This window comes from Peromyscus leucopus, chromosome 8a (assembly GCF_004664715.2).
Source record: "Peromyscus leucopus breed LL Stock chromosome 8a, UCI_PerLeu_2.1, whole genome shotgun sequence".
Classification (NCBI taxonomy): domain Eukaryota; kingdom Metazoa; phylum Chordata; class Mammalia; order Rodentia; family Cricetidae; genus Peromyscus; species Peromyscus leucopus.
In genome coordinates this window covers 24,692,211-24,715,920 of record NC_051085.1, presented here as the reverse complement: position 1 = coordinate 24,715,920, position 23,710 = coordinate 24,692,211, and the positions used below count along the sequence as shown (strand labels likewise).

General features: G+C 38.1%; 1 protein-coding gene and 1 pseudogene across 1 annotated transcript in view; both read right to left on the bottom strand.

Moving 5' to 3' along the window:
- Positions 1–7,767: 7,767 nt before the first annotated feature.
- LOC114692525 lies at positions 7,768–8,657 on the bottom strand (annotated as a pseudogene).
- An 11,605-nt stretch (positions 8,658–20,262) lies between these two features.
- Rspo3 (R-spondin 3) overlaps positions 20,263–23,710 on the bottom strand; it is an 85,487-nt gene continuing 82,039 nt past the window's right edge. Inside the window, exon 5 of the mRNA XM_028868329.2 lies at positions 20,263–21,475. Within this exon, the coding sequence (XP_028724162.1) occupies positions 21,285–21,475 (191 nt within the window). The 3' untranslated portion in view covers positions 20,263–21,284. The remainder of the gene's footprint in view (positions 21,476–23,710) is intronic.

The following is a 23,710-nucleotide window of genomic DNA, read 5'->3' as shown; positions in this document are numbered from 1 at the left end:
TTTTCTTTGAATTCAGACTTTATTACATTTCCTAATAGTTTAATCCTGAGTATCTTCATTTGTTCCTATTTTATTTTTATTCTGAAAGATTACCTTTGGGATGAATTTATAAAAAAGTTACTATCATACACTGAGTGCTTAGTGCAATACAAATTAGTTGTGGCTAACTTGTTTTTAAAGTTGGAAATTATAGGATGCATGGGGAGAATTTCAGTTGGATGGCCATCTAACAGAATCATGATGGTTAATATCATCCAGCACCTCCTGGCAGAGACAAAGGAGGGACATTTTGAAGAAAATATAACAAAGGCCAGGCATGCAACAGTGATCACAGGAAGATAATTAAAGAACAGACTTAAAAATAATATAGAAAAATTGGATAAGACTCCACAAACAGATTAAATAAGCTTCTGGCTTAAGAGAGGGGGTATGATGTGGTACTGTTTGCTAAGCTAGAAAAGACAGAAGGTATGTAAATTTAACACCAGGAAGATGACAATTCAGCTTTCTCCAGCATATGTTTGAAATGCTATATAGGGTACCCAAGATGAGTTTCATTTGAATTCCTTTGAATTATCCATTAGTGATAAGGATATGGGTAAGAGTAGGGTTAGAAATTTAGATGTTAGAGAATCTGTGTAAATGTGGTCAATATCTTACAGATGGACAAGAGTTTTTCCTATGGCAGATAAAGGAGGAGAATCAAGACTGAGTGATACCATGGAAACCATGCAAGAAAAGGCCATTAAGAAGGGGAAGGCAAGCATCTCAAGCAATCAGAGGGCACGTAAGGTAAGGACTGAAATATGCCTGTTGATTTCAGTAACCAGAAACATCTGCAAGGTGGGACTTGTTGTGACAGAGATAATGAAACACAGATTGGGGATTGGGGAGTCTCAGGAAATGGGGAGGTAGATGTGAGTACATAGTACTCTAAGGAAACAACAATAACAAAAGTGGGATATGGTAAATGAGAAATTAAAAAAAAAACTTGAAATATACCTGGTTTAACTATGGTGCCTAAAGAAATAGAAGGATGTGGTCTAGACAGTACATAGACACCTGATACATGGGGCAGATATTTTGTAGTGTGTATTGTGGGGAGGATTTGGAAGTGGAAAATGTTCTTGCAAAAGTGTCTGCATTTTCTCTCTGATGTAGAGTTCCTTTGCTAAGAACGATGGAGCAAATCAAAGTGGTAAAGGTTCAAAAATATTATTGTGGGCTATGAAAGAGGAAATGGACAATGAGTAGTTAGAAATTCTACTGTGTAGTGCTAGTAGCTCCACTGGTGTGGGAGACTGAGTTTGTAGTGGCATCAGTCCATGCCACCATGGCATTTTTTTTTCTCAGTGGGGTTTGGAAGCCATATATGTAATGGGAAAGGGAGGGACTGGTTGATGTGGGTTTAGATCTGGGGTTTAAAGAAGGACAGAGGAGGACAACTTGAGTCTCAGAAAGAGTTTTAAAAGTAATAAATCACAAGATTTATATGTATGGCATAGATAATATGGATCATTCAATGTCCCCTCTTAGCAAGAAGCAATGATGATTTGAATGATTGATCTCTGTTTGTATCATCAGATATATGAGGTGGACATTACTATGCCTGTTCATAAATGAGGAACGTGACCTCAAATGACTAATGGAATGAACCAAGTATGCAGATGAGAAATTATGATAAATTTGACACAGAGAATATTACTAGATGACCAAAAGGTAGAAACAGCAGAACATAGAGGAGAGTTTGAGAAAATATGGTATTCTAGAAATGGTAATCACAGAAATGGTCACAGTCTGAGTTGGTATCCTCTGGGGTATTCATGAACGTACTAAGATGGGAGTGTGGGGTGACTATCCATACAAAAGTGCAAACATCAAGATAGAAAGTAGAAGAGTTTAAGAGATGATAATGGGATTGGCATTGTGTCTCGGAGGAGCACATGGGAAGTTGGGGGTGGGGAGACAGAAGTAGAAGTGATATGGAAGAGCAAAGTGTGAGTTTGCCAAATGTGAAGGCTTAAAAAAAAAAAAGGCAGCAGCCACCTCATCCCTCAGATTTGCTCCTTCTCCTAATCTGTGCAGCTTCCTGTCTGCTTTGTCTGCGCTTCACTTCTATTTCTCTCCCAGTTTCCCGCTTGGACTGCAGCATGTGTCTTCTAGGTTGAGAAACCCATGACCCTCCCAAGGATGCACCCAACTCTCTAGAATCCTGATTCTTGATAAAGCTCAGATGTGACCTTGAGGTGTCAGGTAGTGGTTTGAGGACACAACTGGGCCATTGCTTTTAAAAATTCTCAGTGAATTCTTAAGGACACTATTATAGTGTCTCTGAAGAAATTCTAGCTCAGGAATGCTGTTTAGGTGAGATAGTTCCCAGGACCTGATGTTGAGGTAGGAATATCAGTCCCTATACCCAAGACAGCAAGCAACCCACTACCCAAGTCTTTGTTAGCTCCTTTAGATATCACGTCAGCTTTTTTTCTCTTCTTTTAAACTTGGGCTCAGTTAAAATCTCCACAGGATAATCGTTGTTCATGACAATTACTCTTAATCCCTTTTTTATGTGAGTTTTTTTTTTTTTTTAATGGAGGGCCATGACTTTCTTATTTGTCCCCAATCTATCATTCTAGCCCCTGTGATTCTTTTATTATTTTGATTTTTCTCATCCCATATATTAATGCCTTTTGCATTGCCTTATTGTTTCAAATTGAAGGAACCGTTCATTATTTTAGCTCTGTCTAGGTTACTGAGAAGAAAGTAATGGACAGGTTGAAGGACAGATTCTTGCATACAGTTATGCAACTTGCAATTGACAGTGATGATATTTGACTAGCATCCCTTACAAAGCCAGCTCTTCAGAGCTGATTCTCTCAGTATTATTAATAAAGATATCTTGAAGAACTCTGCCAGGCGTTTTGATAAATATAACTCCATGAAGATTTCTTAATATATGATTGTAACAGCCTTAAGCAGCAACAAGAGCCACAAGCAGGAAAGTACCACGAGAAAGCGTAGCCCGAGGTGTGGACACTGCTGTGAGTCAGGCTTCCTGTGCTACCCCCTCTCGTGGCTAAGTCTGGGTTTCCTGCTTCTATATCCAAAGCTTCACATTATTTTTAGAATGTTGTCATAGATCCACAGGCAACTTCTCAGTTGAAGAATTTCCACTTGTTCTTTAGGGGCTGACTCCTTACTTAGGATAAGGAGAATATGTTTGGAAAATAATGCAATTTTAAAGTCAGTTGCTTTTGAGTATGTGTGTGTGTGCTGAAATGTATTCAAGTTTCTTTTTTTTTTCTCTCAAAGGTTGCACAGACAAGGAAAATGACTTTTCTGACCTCGTGTATGATTTCACACATTAGTATCTAACTAGAAAGAAACCATTTTTTTTTCTACTGCTAACTCAGAAGAAATTTGAAGATGTGCCTTTTACTCCAGCTTGAATTTCCATTGGGCAGAAAACTAGAATTCTATATTTATCACTAGATCTGTACTATAAACATTGCATTAGGCTTCTATTTTTAGCTGTTAAATAAGTTAATGGAGAGAGAGTTTAGCTGCATTTCTGCTGAATATGAAAAGCACAAGATGCTTTGTGTCAGCAGCTGAGCACATTAATAAAACATCCCGTTTTTAATTGAATAGCTGAAATCACGCCAATGTATAAAAGAGTTGTAAGCTGCTACAAAATATAACAAGGTGAATTAAACAGAATTGCATACAGTGGGCTGCTACTGGATGTATTTGAAAAAGCAGAAAATATAGAGCAGAGATTTAGAATTCAAGTGTTTAAAGTTTTAGTAAAATATTTTACTGGGTAATGATTTCAACACAAAATTTTTCTTCTTGCTGATGATTTGAACTCCTGATGCAAATTCTAGTTTGTAACTTGATGGAGTGAGAAATGGCATCCTTAGATTGATATTCATGCCATTATAATATTACATTTTATAGCATATCATATTTAAAATACTCTCTTTTAACTTTATTTACAATTCATTTATAAGGTAACATGCAATGAGTAGAAATTGATATGGTTATGTAAGTTTTTTTAAACTAATTTTGTTGTAGGACAATTTCATACATGTATACAATTCGCACTGGTTATTCCCACCCTTGATTGATCTGAACTCCCACCCACCCATCAAACATCCACTCTTCTCTACAGGTCATTTTCATGTTCATGTCTTTTTGGTTTGTTTTGTGATTCACTGAGTTTAAACAGTCATCAGAGTGACCATAGGAATGGAACTGTAATATGGAACCTTCTGCTTGACAGTGGGTACACTGAAGATAATGACTTTCCCTCTCCCAGAATCCATCAGTCAATAGTTCAGCAGATAAGAGTGCAGTCTCATGACCTTCTCCACCATCCATGGCTAGCTATTTGACAGGTCAAGTCTTGGACAAACAGTGCAGGTAACCATAGCAACTGTGAGTTCATGATGGCAGTGGATATTAAGGCTAACAGCATTTGCTTATGGATACAATCATAGATGTTTAGAAGGCAGTTTGATGCCATGACCACATACCTAAACAACAATAGTAGTTCTCCTCTCCTCAAATATTTCTACCTTCTGCTCTTTTTCCTATTTTAATGTTACCTATGTTCTACTAACTCTGGTTTCTTAAGGCATCCTCCATCCCAAACACCAAATAACCTTTTTCTGTTTCCTGGCTTTTACAGGCACTCCAAGTTAAACACTAGATATAAAGAATCCCAGATAGGGACTGCAGTATTTCTAAGTTTCTGGCTATGAGTTGAGTATGAGGTATTGCCTAAAAGTTGAAAATTTTGACCTAAGTGCTAAGGAGGGTGATATTGTAGTTGGAAAACAGTTAAAGTGGAGTAGCATTTTCAGTTGCATGTTTAGAAAATCAGACAGTCAAGTAAAAGAAAGAGCAGGAGTCTTCTTACTGGAATTGTTAAGTGTTACAGAGAATACAAACAGGGTTGGAAAGATGTGTTGGAGCAAGTCAGATGGAAATACTGTTGAAACTGATATTTGTCCATCACAATTCATAGTTTTAGTTGTACCTTAGTCTTGTCACAGGTTAGGATAATTCTAACAATTGTCTGCTTAGTTAAATGTACTAAAAGAAAAGGAGGCTGTTGACTTGAGCAGAAGGGGGCATGGGAGGAGTTCAAGGTAGGGTAACTCAAAGGGACTGGAGGAAGGAAAAAGGAGGGAGAAGTGATGTAATTCGACTTCAATTAAAGCATCTTTAAAAAGAAAGAAAGTTACTCCTTTCTTTCCTTTGCCTAATAGGCTAACATGCTCTGGTCAAGTTTCTTTCTTTATAATGCAGGCCCATTTGAAAACATTGAGAAAGGTTTTTTTCCCCTACTTGCTGTGGGATATTTGTACACTGTGAAAATGTATTGCTGTGATTGGTGTAATAAAAGGCTGAACAGCCAATAGCTAAGCAGGAGACATTGGATTATGGAAACTGCTAAATTAAACCAACCTATATATTTTAAGAATGTCTTAACTTCAAAATGAAAATGAAAAAATATATTGCATTGGGGGAGAGGTTATGCCTTTGTTTCCACAGGAAACAAAATTTATGGTTCTCTTCAAAATTAATAAAGATCAGATTTGGTTGGGGGGAGACCTTCTGATAATCTTGGCTACAGACATAAAGAAGGAAACCAAGAAAGACTACAGAAGAGGTAATGCATATGGTGATCCCTCTACTATGGGAACATCTCTGAGACTTGATGAGATTTGATAAATCTTGTTGGTTACAAAGTCCTCATGACTTATTATTACATGCCAAACTTTCATGTGGTATGGATAGAGGTTTGGTTATACAGTCCAAACAAACTTATAAAGTTAACAGATGCCTTTTCCCTGCTCAAATATAAAACAAAAAATCATCTTTAGCTGATTTGTGCATACAACGCATTCCTTACTTGTGTTAATGCACACATACATACACACACACACACACACACACACACACATAGACGTGTGTGTGTGTGTGTGTGTGTGTGTGTGTGTGTGTGTGTGTGTGTTACTTTTAAAAGTTTATGTGTTTTCAGAACAAAAGGACCAGGCACCAATGAAGACAAGTAGCTTAGGTAATCCAGTCTTTCTGAATGCCTTTGCTGTTTCCTCAAAATTCTGCATCCAAAATTACTTCAAAGCTGCTAGCTGAGATGGCCCAGCCTTATAGACTACTCCAGCTAAGACTTCAAACAAACTCTGAATTTTCCCATCACACAGAGACTAAACAAAAAAAGTAATACAACTAACTCTCTCAGGACTTGACCATTACCCCAATTTTTTCAGGGTTCCCCAAAGATGCTGTCACCCCCAGATAATAGGAAGCAGTCCAGAGAACATGATGCCCACATTCCCAAGAGATGAAGTGGGGGTGGTTTGGGGTCATTCATTGAATTATGGATGTTGTCATCATTTAGGGGTGTTGATTACAAGCTGTTATTGGTCATGGTCATGGGAAAAAGCTGAGCAAAGGAGATTAGATTCAGAGATCTCTTTCTGAAGAGAAAAGGGGGGAATATAGTATAGAAATGATTGGATATAAGGGTGGATTGTTGAGTCTTCTTTTGAACTAAAAAACAACTACTGTTCTCAATTATTTTACATTGGTATGGATTTTTTATATATTGATACAAATGTAAGGTTACTTTTGATATACTCTCTATATATGTCTCTATTCTTGTCTAAGGTATTGTACCTACACAGCTCATTTAACAATGTAATCTAAATTCCTGGTCCTAGAAAGCTATTTAGGATAATCAAGAAATACAGGTTAGTAGTTAGTCATCTATAACAATCAAACTTATAGTCATGTTAGGTATGTTTTCAAAGTCAAACAGAGATATATTTTAAATAGATAGATAGTCTTCAAACACTTCAGAGACCTAAAGAATGTGACATTTAAAATGTGTTTTTTTTTTTGTGACAGTGAGACATGTCTGCTCCTGGCAGCACCAATTCACTTTAAAAGAGGATGATGGCAATAAAGAACTTCGATATGGAGTTTGCTTTTATTTCTGGCAAAGTTGCCACTGGACAAAGAAATTTTCCTTGCCTTGACTGCTGACAGAATGCTGTACAAACTGGACAAGCAGGACACAAAAGAAGGAGATTGCCAAACTTTGCCAAGACAAGGTAGGGCAGTCCTTCAAAATTCCCGCTTCACAGAGAAGTGTTCAGATATTCTAGGACCATAGGCCAAAGATGGATGTCCCAACATTGCAGGGGAACCTTAGGTTGACTCTCCAGGCAGCCAAATGTTTCTGTTATTTCTTAGTTTTGGAAGTTGCTTGTTCTGCACTTCCTGTTTAATCAGATATTATTAGAGCCTTTTCAGGTCTCTGGTGGGCTTGAAGATTAGACATTTATAGTTACAATTTTCTGTAGTTTTGATAGAAAGTAAATCAGGTACAAAACTTTGGACTCACAAAAGTAAGATAGATAATGGAGTATTTTCTCTGAATTTGCCAAATACTAATGGACTGTACATTGCGAATGTATTTCTTACTTAATAATTGTTCTTTGTTTTCTTTCATTTTTCTTTATTAAGAAATTTTCTACTCACTCCACATACTATTTACAGATCCCCCCTCCTCCCTCCTCCCACCCCCAGCCCTTTTTCCCAAGCCATCTCACATCCCCTAAATTGAAGTCTCCCATGGGGAGTTAGTAGAACCGAGCACATTGAGCCCAGGCAGGTCCAAGCCCCTTCCCACTGCACCAAGGCTGTGCAAGGTGGTTTTTTTTTTTTTTTTAATTTTGGGATATGACCTTTATTGAGCTTATCCACCAGAGTGGAAATAATGTCTGTATAAAACCAAATGTTTGTTACTATAACTTCTACATCACAATTAAAATCCCAACAGTTTTTTTTAAAACATTCAACTCAATCAAAACCCACTACTTCAGAATCAATAGCTTCTTTGAAGCCACAGTAACACTTAAATATGGTTAAGACTCAAATGCAGAAATTTGGTTGGTTGGAAGGTTAATTAAGCCTCCAACTTGCTCAAATAGAATTACAAAAAGGCAAAATTGTGTTTTTCACAGAGATACAGTCCACAGAATCACCGACCCTGGACAGCTAAGAATATTTAGAGTCCCAAGATAATAAGGAATCCAGGCATCCTCAGGCAGTCTTCTGTTGTCCTTTCTTCCCAATCAGAGACTTGTGGATGTGTGGGATGACACCACCATCAGCAATTGTAGCCTCGATCAGAGTCCAATTCTTCATCTCCACGAATAGCAAGTTGCAAGTGACGAGGGGTAATATGCTTTACCTTCAAGTCTTTTGATGCATTTCCTGCCAACTTTAATACCTCTATGGTGAGGTACTCCAGGATGGCTGTGCTGTACACAGCGGTGGTTGCGCCCACACATGCATGGCTGGTTGTCCTAGATTTCAGGTGTCGATGAATACGGCCCACGGGGAACTGCAAGCCGGCTAGTTGCGAGCGGGAAACCGCTTTGTCTTGACCTTTCCAGCCTTACCGCCAGCCATCTCGGACCCTGCTGCAGATTGGACAAGAGAGAAAGAGACGAGGCCAGCCAGACGCACAGCAAGATCCCGGCGCCCACTCCTCTGTCGTACTGCAATTCGAACTCAATAATTGTTCTTATTATATACCGTTTCCCTGTGTTAGAGTTAAAACCTTCCCTTTTTATTTAGACAAAGGGGGAAATGTTGTGGGATATTAGTACACTGTGAAGATCTATTGTTGTGGTTGGTATAATAAGAAACTGAACAGCCAATAACTAGACAGGAGAGAGAGGTGGGACTTCCAAGCAAAGAGAACACTGGGAAGAAAAAGGCAGGTGACCCACCAGACATTGAGGAAGCAGGATGGACAATACAGAGTAAAGGTAACTGAGCCACGTAAACGAACATAGATAAAAATATATGTGCTAATTTAAGTTGTAAGAGCTAGTTAGGAACAAGCCCAAGCTCTAGGCCAAGCTTTCATAATTAATAAGAAGTCGCTGTATCATTATTTGTGAGCTGGTGGCCCAAAGAATAATCTGATTATACCCACTGTGTTGTAATTCCAAATGTATCACTGTTGCTGAATAAATGCACTTGTAACACCCCCCAAAATAACCATCAATACCACTACCACCACCAAAAGTAGAGCAGACCTAAGTAAATCATACCATAATGCAGCCTGGCCTTGAGTCTCCTTTCTTACCCACTAACTGCAGAGCTTCTCTCTGGAGTTGCCTTCATTCCACATCTGCCTTTTTTTAAAGTTTGATTCCTTTCTCAACATAAAATGACCCTGATTCTAGCCTTCTGATTTCACTGAAATAATTCATGAAAGTTTATCATCTTGACAAATCCAGGTGGACATGTCAATCTTAAATAGCTTGATTTTATTGTAATATTTGATTTACTGATATTCTTAATGTTTCTGTATCATCATTTGCTTGGTTTTTGACCTATTTACTTTTAATATTGTTAATTTTACTTGGCCTTTCCCACCCCCTTTTCAAACACAGGATTCATTTTGCTTGCCTTCTTTCTCTTACTGGATGTCATGTGTCATGGCCAGTATCTTTCACTGGTTACTTATGTCTGTCCTTTCCTTCATCTTTTTTCTACATTGACTCAATCTCCATTTATTGTGCATTTGACTATTATTTTATACTTCACTGTTCAAAACTGTTGCTCATCAGTCTTGACTCATTCTTAGCAAAATCCACTTGTTCATCTCCACTAAACAATACTTTGAAAAAGAAAAGAAACCATGCCATTGTTTTTTCATAAACGTTTAAAAAAAAACAAAACAAAACCTCGTCACTGTTTTCAAGAACTTTCTCATATATATAAGGCTGTTTGTCATTGGTTCCCTGTCTGCATACCTCCTAAATTTCTTCCCAGAGTCTTTAATTCTTCCAAGAGCAAATTCCCTTTTTTAAAATATGTCTTCTCATGGCCTGCACCACCCAGTCCATTGTTTCTCTACTTTGCTTTCCTATCAAAGAGAATTTAGTCAAATTTGAGGAGCAGGTTCAGGGCACGGGCAGTCATCCTTGACTTCTCTTCCATCCACATCTGGGTGAAGGCCTCTTTCCTCTTGACCACCACACCATTATGCACATCAGCAAAAACACATTAATAGCATATGGATATAAATGTGTGCTCCTTCATCTAGGAAGATGACAAATGGTCTTATGGGCTTACATCAGGAATACCAAGCATGTTGCCTGGCAATCAGTAGATGTGAAAGGAATACAGATGTGTGTTTTCTATGTATGTATGTGTCCATATATATTTGTGTGTTTCTATTTTAGATTGACTTGAAAATTCTGTTTTAAACAATGTTCATAGCAAACCTAACAAGCAGCAGTTCACTGAGGACCTATCCTGTGTTGCACATGCCACATTCTTTATTTTGTTATCCCATTCAGTAACTCTCTGCAGTCTGTAATAATTTGTTCCTTTTGTGTGTGGAGATATCGAGAATCAGAGCTTAAGACATTTCTCCAGTGTTGCGGGGTCAACCGTAGAGAGATTTAAATTGCACGTCTCCCTGTTCTCAAAGCCTGTGCTTTTCCCACTAACTAACCCAACAGCCCCTCACCCCAACTGGTGTCCCATGTTCTCCAACGATTCCATCTGACAGTTCATCTTGGCAGCTTCTCTAGAAGTGCATCTGGCTGTCCCTGGAGGCAGTCAGATGAGGCAGGCCAACTGGGAGAGAAAGAGGAACAGATGAGCAAATTCTCTGCAGGGGGTGGATGGAGGACCCTGTGAAGAGGCACACACAAAGGACTGGTGGTGTCCCCGCTTGCTACTTCTCTTCTCTCCTTCCTCTCTGCCCCTCTTTCCTCTCCCTTCTTTTCTGTTGAATTATGGAATATTTATTTTTGGCTGGTTATATTTTTTCTGTGTTACCCCGAGAAGCATGTGCAAAATGAAAACACTCCTCTTGAAATTAACAGTATGAATCCATCTTTGCTTTTGTTTAAATTATTAATCATAAAAAATCAGGATGATCCTTTTAAATTTATTGCAACTAATTCTTTGGGTACATCTGTGGAAGGGGAATCTGGAATTTAGGCCAGGCTGTATGCAGTCCACCTACAAATAGTAATTAGGTCAATTTCACCAAAGGTATGGAGTACTGGATGAAATGGTTGTTATCTTTTTTTTTTTTTTTTTTTTTGATTTTTCGAGACAGGGTTTCTCTGTGTAGCTTTGCGCCTTTCCTGGAGCTCACTTGGTAGCCCAGGCTGGCCTCGAACTCACAGAGATCCGCCTGGCTCTGCCTCCCGAGTGCTGGGATTAAAGGCGTGCGCCACCAACGCCCGGCTAAATGGTTGTTATCTTTAAAAGAAAAAAAATGTTAAAGTAAAACTCATTGTGCTGATTTGGTTTGGAACATCTGAGAAATACACAACTATATGTCACTAGGAACAGACTGTGAGCAAATGAGCAGATGAAAGCACATCTCAGGCTCAGCTAAATGATCTTTCTCTGCCAAATGCTACTCTGTGGAAGGAGAGACACATGCGCTTTTAAAACACTTCTACAAAAATCAAATATTGCTATATAACAAGTATATATCTATATATTTTAATATTGAGATTTGTGACTGGGAATAAGAAATAAATGAGGGAAAATAAATTGGGAGTGGTTCCATTTTTATTTCTTTTCTTTCAGATTTGAGTTTTTTATGTATGTGAGTGTTTTGCTTGCATGCATATCTGTACATGGCTGGTGCCCACGGAAGTCAGAACAGGGTGTCAGAACCCCAAAATTGCACTTGATGGACAGTTGTGAGTTGCTGTTTGGTGTTTGGAATTGAACACAGGAGGTCTTCCTGCCAAACAAGAAGTGCTGTTATCCACTGAGCCTTCACTCTAGAACCTCATTTTAATTTTTATTGGTTGTTATAAATAAGACGTAATGATTTTGAGGAGGTGTTATAATTTACTCACGCATTATATCAATTTCTAGTGCTTTGGCTCCTTTGATAGCAGAGATATAATGCCTAATGGACCATGTACAAAGATCTTATTTAGAGCATTACATAAAGTAAGTAAAATGGTTTGAGGTACAAGGGTCTATATATTTATTAAACTTACCTGGAGCGATTGGAGTCATCTGTGTAATTATTTTGCCTAGGAAAGGAGGTTGGTTATCTATCGTGTCTCTTTAAAAACATGAATTGAATGGGGGAACTACACACAGGTGAATGCGTACAGGAAGTCCATGAAACTTGCTCCTTTCACTTACTGTGATGAGAAGGGGTTAATGCCATAATCACAGTGATATCCTCTTATAATAGACATGCTGTGCCTTGCTAACACATTATACTTGAGACTTTGTGGGGGTTTTTTTAGCCAAAAAAGAAAAAGAAGACATAGTTTTCCTTTATGCTAAGTATAGGAATAATTAAAGCTAAATATAAACCATTTTCCTATCTAAATGAACTGGCTTAGTAAAGGGATGCCTGTTATACTGATTACAAATAATAGAAAACAAAAGAATTAACACATATTGCCATATTAACTTACCTTGTGAGAAGATAGTTTAAGATTTTAAAGTAAAACCAATTCACTCTTTGGTTGGCTTTGATTAATAGTGGAAAACATTCCTCAAATTAAAAAAAAAAAGAAAAGAAAAGAAAGAAATCCATTCTCTATTAGCAGTACTAAGAAACGTCAGCTCCCCCTCTCACCCCACTGCGTGCAAAGCCTTTCTTCCAGATGTTATTTCGTATTTATTTTGCAATGTTTATTATGACAGTCCAAGATGTTCATGTTTTAGAGATACATCGGGGAGTTTATTTATAGAGAGACAGCTTCGTGAAGTGAAGACAATTTACTTTGGGTGTGGGCTAAGCTACACAGCACCAGAGAAACGGCATGTCTGGCTTCCTCCAGTGAGTTCCTCTTACCCCTCATTTCCTTTTGTTATGAGAAGTCTGTTTTGTCCTTTTCGGTTTGTGTTTGTAATAGTGGAAGTTTTGTAAAGTTCACCTTGTGGGAAATGAGCTCAAGGAGCTGTTACCTGGCAGGGGAAATGGGGGAAATCCGTGGTGGGGTGGATGACAGACTAGACACGTTTGCTTCTGAGTCTGGCTGCCCTTAGAGGTGAGACTGGAGTAGATGGAGTTTCTCAAGGCATATGGATAGAGAGCAGTTGACTGTATGTCGCCTGGAACACTGATGTTTCTCAAAGGACACTTAGGCCAAGAGACCGTAGAAGCAACAAATGTCTCTAGTTGTCAATCAAAGTGACTGGAGACACCAGTAGAGGGAAGACTCTCTTTCCCTTCTGTGCGTGGCAAACTAAACAGTGTTATATTATGACGGCAGAAGACGAAGGTCAGCCAAGTTTTCATTTCTCTCCTTTGACTAACACAGGGCTGCTTTGGCAGTTCATGTTGAATAGCATTTATTTCAACAATTCTTTTATACTATAAAGCAACACTAATTCATTTTTCCTCACTCACCTTGTTCTGTCCCTCACAGTGTGCTTGGTTTTCCTCAAAAGAAACCCAGCTAAGGGGCCCAGGGCACCTGGAATCTGAGATCCGCGGAAGGCTGGGGAAGTGCTGGGGACTTTCCCTAGCGTTTCATTGATGTCTGTAGAGCCAGTTGAGACCTTTGCAGGAGGCTGAATCTGTGGGGATCTCCACTTCTCACAACCCTCTTCAGCCCGCTACTTCCTCCCTTCTAGAGGCAGCTGGGGGAAGAGAAGTTTCCTGAAGTATTCTTATATTTAACATTTTTTTTTTTTTTTGGTGCTTGTATTTCTAGCTGACAAAAGAAAAAGCATATCTACCTGTACTTTTTCTCTGAGGAACTGAAATGGTCTCACTCTCAGAACGAGTCCCCTCGACCCACACACAGCCTGTGGCTAGCCATTATAACTGGGGACTTCATGGCTGAATGCTCCTCAAGATGGGGTTTAGTTTAGTTTCTGGTCATTTGAAACACTGCTGCATGGTGACCTGGATTTTTCTGCCCAGACCAGGAACTTATTGCTGATGGTTACAGACAAAAGCTTTCTTTCAAGTTGATCATTAAATCACTCTTAATTTATGTGAATTTGTACTTAGTTAACTGTGTATATTTTCCTTTTCTGGTATTTTTTTGGGGGGGAGGGGAGTTAGGTACTAATACTTTATTTTTTTAAAAAAAGAAAAGAAATAATCAACCTGAAAAATAACAGTATATTTTTATTTTATTTGTACTAAATAGAAAGCATTAGTATTTATTATGAATGCCAGGTGCGATATATGAGGTATTACAAAGTAATACAAGCCTTTAAGCCCCACTGAGAGACTTGATAATACTTTTAGAATATTCAAATCTAGTCTGATAGCCAGGGTGTCACAACACTGTCAGTAATTTGCTATACATTCAGGATGACAGAATCTATCTAGCCACCAGCTTGGCTTACTTATTTACATGGTGCCTTTCTGATGAATGGAAAGTGCATCTATTTGCTTATTTTATATTCCTGTCTCAAAGTAACTACTCTAAACATGGAATAAATGATTCCTGTTACAGCAATTTTACTTTATAACTTATTGATTCCTAATTATACCTTGTTAATTTAGTCTTTATCTGTTATCCACTTGGCTGATTTCTTGGGGAGCGATGTTGGGAAAGGTATAGATAGGCATGGAAGCAAATATTCAAGACCTTCAAGAATGCTTGTGACCCAATGATCTGTTCTAATGATGATGGATCTGATGACATAAATTTGGACTATCTAGAGATCCTAGACAAGCATGCTCTAAAAAAATTTCTTCATTTCTCTAAATAACACCATTTTGGGGTCTATTAGATGTTCTGTATACATAGCTCAGAAGTGTTTTCGTAACCCTTTTATGAGGACATAGCAGGCTGTTCTCTCAATATTCCATAGTCAACAAGTGCAACTGTTATTTGTTGTTGTAGTTTGCTCTCCTTTCCTCAGAGTAAAACTACAGTGTTGAAAGGAAACCGGCATTCAAGAACACAGAGTTCCCAGCTTGAAACTGACTCACTTCCCTAAAGTGACCCTACCTGTCTGTATCTCCTCTAGGATCCTACACTACACCCATTGCTGCTTTGGATAAATCTGAAACATGCTTTGCTGAAGCATTTGAAATCTGTCTTCTTTAGAGACTTTCTTCTTTGGAGGTCAGATGGTGGGCAGCTTGGGGGCCAAGCAGGCCTGGGAAGACCACATCTGGTAGTACTCACTGACTCAGAAACGACTCCGGTTCAAGATGCAAGATTTAGTAGAGTTTGTTTTATTATTTTTGGGTGTCACAATATTTGCAGTTGTTCTTCTTGTGACACTCTTAATACAACTCCAAGGCCAGTAGCTTCAGAAAGCAAACTGAGGGATTGGCTGAGTTCTCAAAGGAGTGCTCACCTCAGGCATTAGCACTTCCATTAACTCCTTTTGGGGAAGGATCTGAATAACTTCCTCCAAGAATAAAATCCCCAGTGTGGCAGCAGTGTGAGGAACAGAGTAGGAAAGCAATCTGCTCAACATCGAAAGTTAAAACCTTTCCTGACATTTGCCAGTTCTCCATCTTTACAAATAAAAGTTTATTATGAGTCTTTGGTGTATTTTTGGGGGGATGGGGAGGCACAGAGCTGGGAGGGTGGACCTGAGAGGAACGGGAGTCTGGTGTGATCAGGATGCATTGTTTAAAATTCCCAAATAATCAGTAAAATTATTATGTTGAAAAAGAAAAAAAACCAAAACAAAGAATAAAAACGTTTAATTAAATTATATTGTAAAATAAAATAAAATAAAAATAATATAAGGTAAATGCAAAAAAAAAATTAATCTCTTTTCATTGATTGTTTGATTTTGTGTGTGTGTGTGCTTGCACACACACGTGTGTTGGGAGGACAGATGCCGTTAGGCACACATGGAAGTCGGAGAACAACTTTCAAGAGTCTGTCCTGTCCTTGCACTCTGCGGGTTCTGGGTGGGTCAAACTTAGGTTGTCAGGCTTGAGGCTAAGCACCTTTATCTGCCAAGCTGCCTTACTTTCTTTCATTTTGAGTAATTTTCCTTGCTTACAACTACAGATACTGAAGTTGTTTATATGCCAGATTATTTTATGGTCCTGTAATTCCGTTTGCTGAAATGCTTATGCCATTGATTTCCTAGAGAATGGGATAATTGTACTACTTAAGGGTCTCTTATTCCTGTGTCTTCATGGCTAGGAATAAAAGTCACTGCTGTCATGGAGTTCCTCTTTCACTCCTTTCTGACTTTCCTCCCCGTCTCTCACTGACCCTCATTTCTTTCTTTGTTACATGGAATAGATGAACTGGCAAGGATTCGTGAACATGAGAACATGTGTATTCGGTGTCTGAAAGACAGCCAGGAATTCTTTGAGCTTGCTTTGCTGTTCCATCAGTGAAGATCCATTTCTGCATTTCTACATATCTGCATGAGAACTAAGAAAAAGGTGACAGTGACGGTCAGCACTGTATGAACAAACAGAGAACAACTGAGTTGAGATCTGCTCCAGAGGCATAAAAGGCTGCAAAAGCTGGAGGCCTTCCAAGGATTCCAACCTGCTCGTCTCCTTTGGCCTGATCTTTGTTTTTCCCCCAATGGTACATGATGTTCACTTCTCCTTTTTAGTCTTCTTGCTTCTTGTTGCGTTCACTTATTACCCTACCACACGAGGAACCATATATATTGGGGTCTGGTTCAGGGGTAAGTCTTATCCTGGGTCATTCCTCTAATAGAATTTCTCAGTCTTCTTCATGAGGTAGATTCTAGATCATGACATGTTATAGTCAATCTTGGAACTAAAATTAAATGGCTTTAAAGACTATAATGAAGAGAGGTTAGAGTTAGCCTGAGATGGGAATGACTTCCAGGCTTATCATCATGTGATTTTGACATAGTTCTCCGTGCCTCAAGCCTCTTGTTTGTGAAATGTGGACACTACTAACTTCTTTAGAGGCATTTGGGTGTAATTGCATAATATATCTTACTGAGAACATTATTGTCTACCTTAGAGGAGATCTGGCTGTTTCTTTTCTCTAAAAAAAACAAACAAACAAAACAACAATAAAAACATTGGAATATATAACTACTCTCTTAGGTTAGTGAGATAGGTTATCATTGATTAAAATGGAAAAATATTCTGAGTGACTATTGAAGGCTCAGTGATAAATAGGACATTTACATCATCCCCTTTGAAGTTCATGGCATATCATGGAAGAAAGGTGGACAGAATATAAGAGTGGAAGGAAGGGGTGGAGCTGTGGAGCACCAGCTTCTTGGCACTCCAAAACTCCCAGCAGTTGTGATTTTCTGTGCCCATCTGCATGCGATTGCATTCTTCAACAGCATGTCACTGGGGAAGGAGAGATCATGGGGTCCCACCCTTATCTTTGGATTTATAACCTGTTAAAGGAGGCAGAAAGAGGCATTTTTCTTTAATGGTAGAGCTACTGGCAAGGTGCCTGTGTACCTCACAAAATAAAACCAACCGGAAGGACATAAAAGCAGAAGTGGACCTACTTATGAAGATGAAAGGTCCAGCAAGAATAGGAGGTGGACAAGAGCAGGTAATGGAGGGTGAATGTGATCAAAATACATCACGTACACATGTGAAAAATGTATGGGCATGCAATGAAACCCATTATGATGCACAGTGAATATATGCAAAGAAAATTAACATGGGAACTCTCAGTTGATCTGACCAACGACTTTAATTAGCCTTTGTGTGGAAGATGAATTCCACACATACTCCCGTAGCATATGAGAAGTTATACCCCATAATAAATTTGCCTGAGAATGAATTCTTTCCTCCTTAATTTGTCTAAAGGCAGTTGCAATACTACTGAGAAAGAATTTAGCCGATCATTTTGCTATTGAAATACAACTATATGAGAGATGGAGTGTCTCTACTTATGCCTACTTAGAAAATGTGCGCATTCTTTAGAATAATCATTTCTTGCTCTAAAGATTGAAGGCAAATTGCAAATTTGTATTCATTCTTGAGTTACTACTGCTGTTTCCACAACTCTTGTACTTATAGTTATTTCTGGTAATCATTACACATGTATACTTTCTGGAATTCCATATATTAATCAAACAATAAAATGTATTTACATGTTTGACTTGTAGACACTAGTTGTTTTTTTTGTGTGTGTATTGAAATTTACTTGTCTACAGAATAATTATTCTTCTATTGAGTCATGAGTCTTTTTATTCTCATTATATTCTTGCCAGAAAGAATGGCGACTGTGAAAGGCTGCACAGCTGGTCCAGGGTTACAGAATTATAACCCAATAAACAGCAGAATTCAGGCATTAACATTGGCTATCTATGTGCAAATATGACACTTACTCTCCACTTTCTTTCCTCTTCATTTTGTGAGGACCAGCCTCTATTTTTGGCAGTAGCCATTTAATACACTTTTTTCTTCCCTCTCTTATTTATTTTAGTACTTGAATAACACTAGCATTAGTCAGTCATATTTCCATGACATTGGAGCAGTGAAGTTCAGTCTACTCCATAGTATATATTTCCACTTTTGTGAAAAGCAGCGTTAGGATCATTTCAAAAGAACATTCTTACTAGTGAAGATTCACTAGGAGCATTGCCATGAAGTGGAAGAAATGCTAAATGTTCCCTGGCCCAGATCCCTCTCTCTCTTGTTGCACTAAAAAAATGGAGACCCCAGGTGTTAATACCAATGGCTGTAGACCTAGGATTATAACCTAAACCTTCTGGTGATAGGATAGTTATAAAGCTAGACTTTGGAATTTGATGGGTAGACTTTGGAAACAAGGGCAAGGGTATGAGTAGGGTATTGACAGATTTGTGATGTTCTACTCCTTGAATTCTATTTCTAGATCAAGAATTTCTTGGATATTTGTTACCATCAATAATGCTTTTTAAGGTGAGTGGAAGAAGTTTTCCATCACAGTCGGTGAAAAATGTATGGGCATGCAATGAAACCCATTATGATGCACAGTGAATGAGACTTTGCTCAAGGAGGGCTGTTTATTTTAATATTATATGATTTCTTATGCTTAAGGATCGACCAGAGTAGATTAAAATATTAATAGAAGTTATCATATATCTTCATGTATATTCTATCTAATGTATGATTAATATTAATTGTAACTTGTTTTCTCTTGTACTTTTATTTAAGTGTTGCATCAAAGATATAAATGTTTTGTGGTATAAAGGGCCATATGGGAAGACATGACAATAATTTGCCTGTTTGCTCCATATTTGATGGATTGTATCCTTTTCCTAGACCTTGGGAAGTGTTGTTGGAAGAGCAAAGATATTGATAAAGAGAAATATATGTAAAAATATTGAGTGTGACTCACAATCAATAAGATAACACTGAAACAGTTACGATGTTTGATACATCCAAAAGTTCTTAACTGGGGACATAGTTCTACTTAACATAATTCTGGAGCATGGGGTCCCTTGGGTAACATGAATTTTATACGAAGATTGAATGCAAACTCTCCTAAATAGAGGGTATAGATCCAGTTGATTTGTAAGTGTATGACATGCAATCTAGAAAAGAAACACCGGAGTAAGAAACAGTAATAAACTATTTAAAACGTTTATATCTTACAAGGAGAAAAGAGAAGTGGGAAACCATTGAAGCCAAGCAGCCCATATGAGCAATAGAGTTGGTGAAGAAAGGGTGTCCGGAGACAGACAGGTAGGAGGCCGACTCATTGTGGTTTCTTCAGAAGGAAGCGACCTTGAGAGGGCCCGAAGCATGGTACACAGAGTGGCTGCACATCCTCCTGTTGCCGCAGAAGGCTAAAGTAGGTCATGAGAGTCTGTGCTGCACACTCAGAGATCCCTCCTTCTGTTCCAGACTGGCTGGGTCCTCTGGGCAAACATGGCTGAGACCTTCTGCTAGGGTGACTCCAGTTCCCCAAAGAGATCCACAGACTGAGAAAATATGGAGAAGAAAAGCTAAATGTTGAAGATGTAGGAGGGATCAACACACAAGGTGCTCATCTCTAAGAAATGAAGGAGAGGGGGCAGTGGGATCATTTATGTAGGCTCATGTGCCCATAATACATTTTTTATTAAGGTAAGAAAAAATTAATAAATATCTGCTAGCATCCCATAAGTAAGTTTCCATTGGCTCAGGTAATGGTGCATTTAAAGAGGAAACACTGAGAATCTCATCTTCTCAATCATTTCAGACACAGGTCATCCATAGAGCAGAATTCTTCTTGAGTCTCTAACTCTTACCCAATAAAACAAAGTGAACCAAGCTTTAAAAACTATTAACAAATATATTTATTGTGGTGGCTTTCTCCCCTACTAGATACACCTTGTTAGAAAGTAGTAACCCTTTAGTTTCAGGTGGACCCTTAAGCAGGTAATAAAATTGTTTTTCCTTCCTTAAGAAAGAAAATACACACTTTTGCAAACATGTCACATTCTCCTCACACTAGTTTTGTTTTCTATAAAGTCAGAATTTTCTTCTAATAAGTATGGTTTTGCTTTTGGAAGAAAGTTACAGGTACATGTTTACAGACTTATATAAATCGAGGTGTAGCAGATGATCAACCACACAGTGCTAACATTGGAGACCTGTTCCAGGTGATCACAACCCTTCACAGTTCTGGAAAGCACAGATAATCTCCACCTCTATGATTTCTTCCACAGTTTGCCTTACTCCCATCCCACACAGTCTATTTAACTCTGTTATGCACACTCAGTTTCTTGCAAAAGTACAGGATGAGGGCAATAGAAATAATCTTAAAAACACTTGCTTCTTGGATGATAAACTCTAGGATTCCAAATGCCAGGCCTTAATTCTGAGCATTCACTAGATCTGGACAAATCCACCCTGTGCTTGGAGTGATGTTTCTCTCCCCTGACCTTTGTTTGGAGGGACACTGTCTCTTTGAAGTTGCAGAATTATCTTTTGCTTCTTAAAGACAATTACTTGAAGAATAATTCTTACAGGGAAAAGATGTTTCTTCTCTGGGTATCATCATTACATTGAGGATAGCTTATTGCTTATTGATAATTATGTACAAATTTTCTCATCTTTTAAAAATACACAGAAGCATGTAAGATAACCATCTGAGAGTATCCCTTCTTTGAACATTTGGCTCTTTGCCGTTAACTATGCTTGTATGAAGAATATAGCAACTATTCGGAATGTTGTTTAGACAGAGCGGTAGCTGATGTGTTGTCCATTTGTGGTCCTAATGGCTAGAACACCTGTCCTGGGCATCTGGTTGAGATAGCAGCATCATGAGTCTACAGTAACCTCACGGGACCCTCTAGTGTACAGTGCTGACTGATACCGATTTCTGTGGTTTCTCTTGGGCTTTTCTCTTCGGCTGCTGTCTGTCTCTGTTTTCCCGTGGCTCGGGGCTCTCTCTGCTGGACTCCAAGCCTTTGCTGTCAGAGCTTGTATCCTTTCTCTCTTCTTTATTGAGTTTTTTCCGTTTTCTCTCCCTTCCTTTTTTTCCTGAAATAAAAGGACATTCATTCACTTAATAAATTTTATTTAGTTACATTCTCTTTGGTTATTCTAACTTATAAAAATATCAGTTTTTTTCTCAAGGTATATATTATACTCATAGATAACAAATATATACTGTTTAAGCTGGCTTTTGTCAAACCAATAGAATTTTTATGTCTAATAGAATTAAGGGATTTATTTTATATGATAGTCACTTATGCATATTGAATGAAAACTTGCATTATTTTTACCATCTGAAAGCTCTATTAATATGTACATTTATCTGGTTTATATTTAAGACACTATTTTATATTCACATTTACAAATAGCAGTTACATATTTGGAAGCTGTGGTGTTTTTCGCATGTTACCTAAGAGAAGGGAATTGATTTGTATAACAAATATGGAAATAAGAGTTCATGATGCATACCAAAATAATTATGTTTTATTTTAGTACAAACTGAAATTAATTTGTATCACAATTTCTCTGTGTGCAGGGTGGGTTGAATACAATCTTTCGATACTGCTATGGTGTAAGTTACATTTTGGACAGGAACATTTTGTTTTTAATCAGTCAAGCAGTTATTTCTCAGATATATGCTGAATTCCACGGAGGCTCTTGACCTTGAAGTGGGTGTGTAGTATAGTTTTAGTTCATACTCATATCGTGAGGTAGTTTTTTTTTTTTTGTTTGTTTTTGTTTTTTGTTTTTTGTTTTTTTTTCGAGACAGGGTTTCTCTGTGTAGCTTTGCGCCTTTCCTGGAACTCACTTGGTAGCCCAGGCTGGCCTCGAACTCACAGAGATCCACCTGCCTCTGCCTCCTGAGTGCTGGGATTAAAGGCATGTGCCACCACCGCCCGGCTCATTAGGTAGTTTTTCAAGTGACATCAACATGCTTGTAAAGGTATTGTGTGAGTAGGCATATTGTATCCCATGTGGAGCCAGCATAAACAGTAAATTTTATTCAATTGTATTGATAATCACAAAAAGTTTTGGTGAATATTTTGCCAAGACATCAAATTAGATACATTTTTTTCCTATTTCCTTAAGAATAGGGGATTAACTTTGGTCAGGTGAATTTTTTTTTTTTACATAAAATTTGTAATTTTTAAGGGCATGGTTTTGGTAAGATGCATTAACACATATGTACCAGTAGGAAATTATTTATACCCAAATAAATTCATAATAAATGAAAACTTGGAAACAACTACTCTTTGAAGTGAGACAGATCTTGAAAGTTTACCCCACACCCAGAGCCATGCAAACTTGAAATCAGTCTACCTACAAGGAGGCACTATGGAGGAAAGCATTTTGGAATAATTATTTGTGTGAGAGAACCAAAATATTTTCATGTCCTGAAACAGGCTGCAAATATTGAATTCAGTGGTTTGGCTCCTTTTTTCTCATGCTCAGGTTACAGAATTCCAGGGAGTGGTGTTCTTAATACTTCATATGCATACTAGGTCACAGTAGTCCCTTTGGATTAATAGTTTTATGCCGTGAATAGCTTTGCCATGAGACCATATCTACAAAACCTTCCAATCACTTCAGGCCAAACCTTGCCTTGTTGAGTTTGACAAAATACATGTCCAATTTTCAAATGCTAGTAGAACTGTTAATGAAAATGAGAGTCCAGAGGAAGCTAAAGTAGCTATCAAGTCATTTGAGGCATATAGAATGGAACAAAACCAGCCAACTATTACTTCTAAGCTGAACTGATCCACTGATATATCAATTTCACTTTTCTTTTCACTTTAAGGAATACTGTGGTATTGGTAAGATCTCTACAGACAGACCCCAGGCCTTTTTGTTGGTTTCAATGGCTACACTATGTATTTGCAGAGCTGACTTAAGTGAGGTAACTAAACAACAACAACAACAAAAATTGAATAGAAAACTTCCCTGACTATGTAGCCTAATTTAAGTTCCATAAAGCTTCCCAGGACGAGAGAATGCCAGTTTTCATGCACTGGAGTTTCTCCTCAGGAGGTGCTTGCAAGCAAGCATTGAATGAAATAGTATTTCTAGACTGAGGGGTACCTAGAGGGTGTTAGAGTTCAATTCTTAAAAAAAAAAAGCCAACAAAAATCATTCCCAAGTTCCACAGGAATTACTGACCTTAAACAAAATGTTATTTTTATGGAAATTACCCAGAAGTCCAGTGTTTGACATTGTTCTCTTGATGATGGTCCAACATAGTACAGCTGTGATCCCAGTCATAATGTTTTAGAAACATAAGAA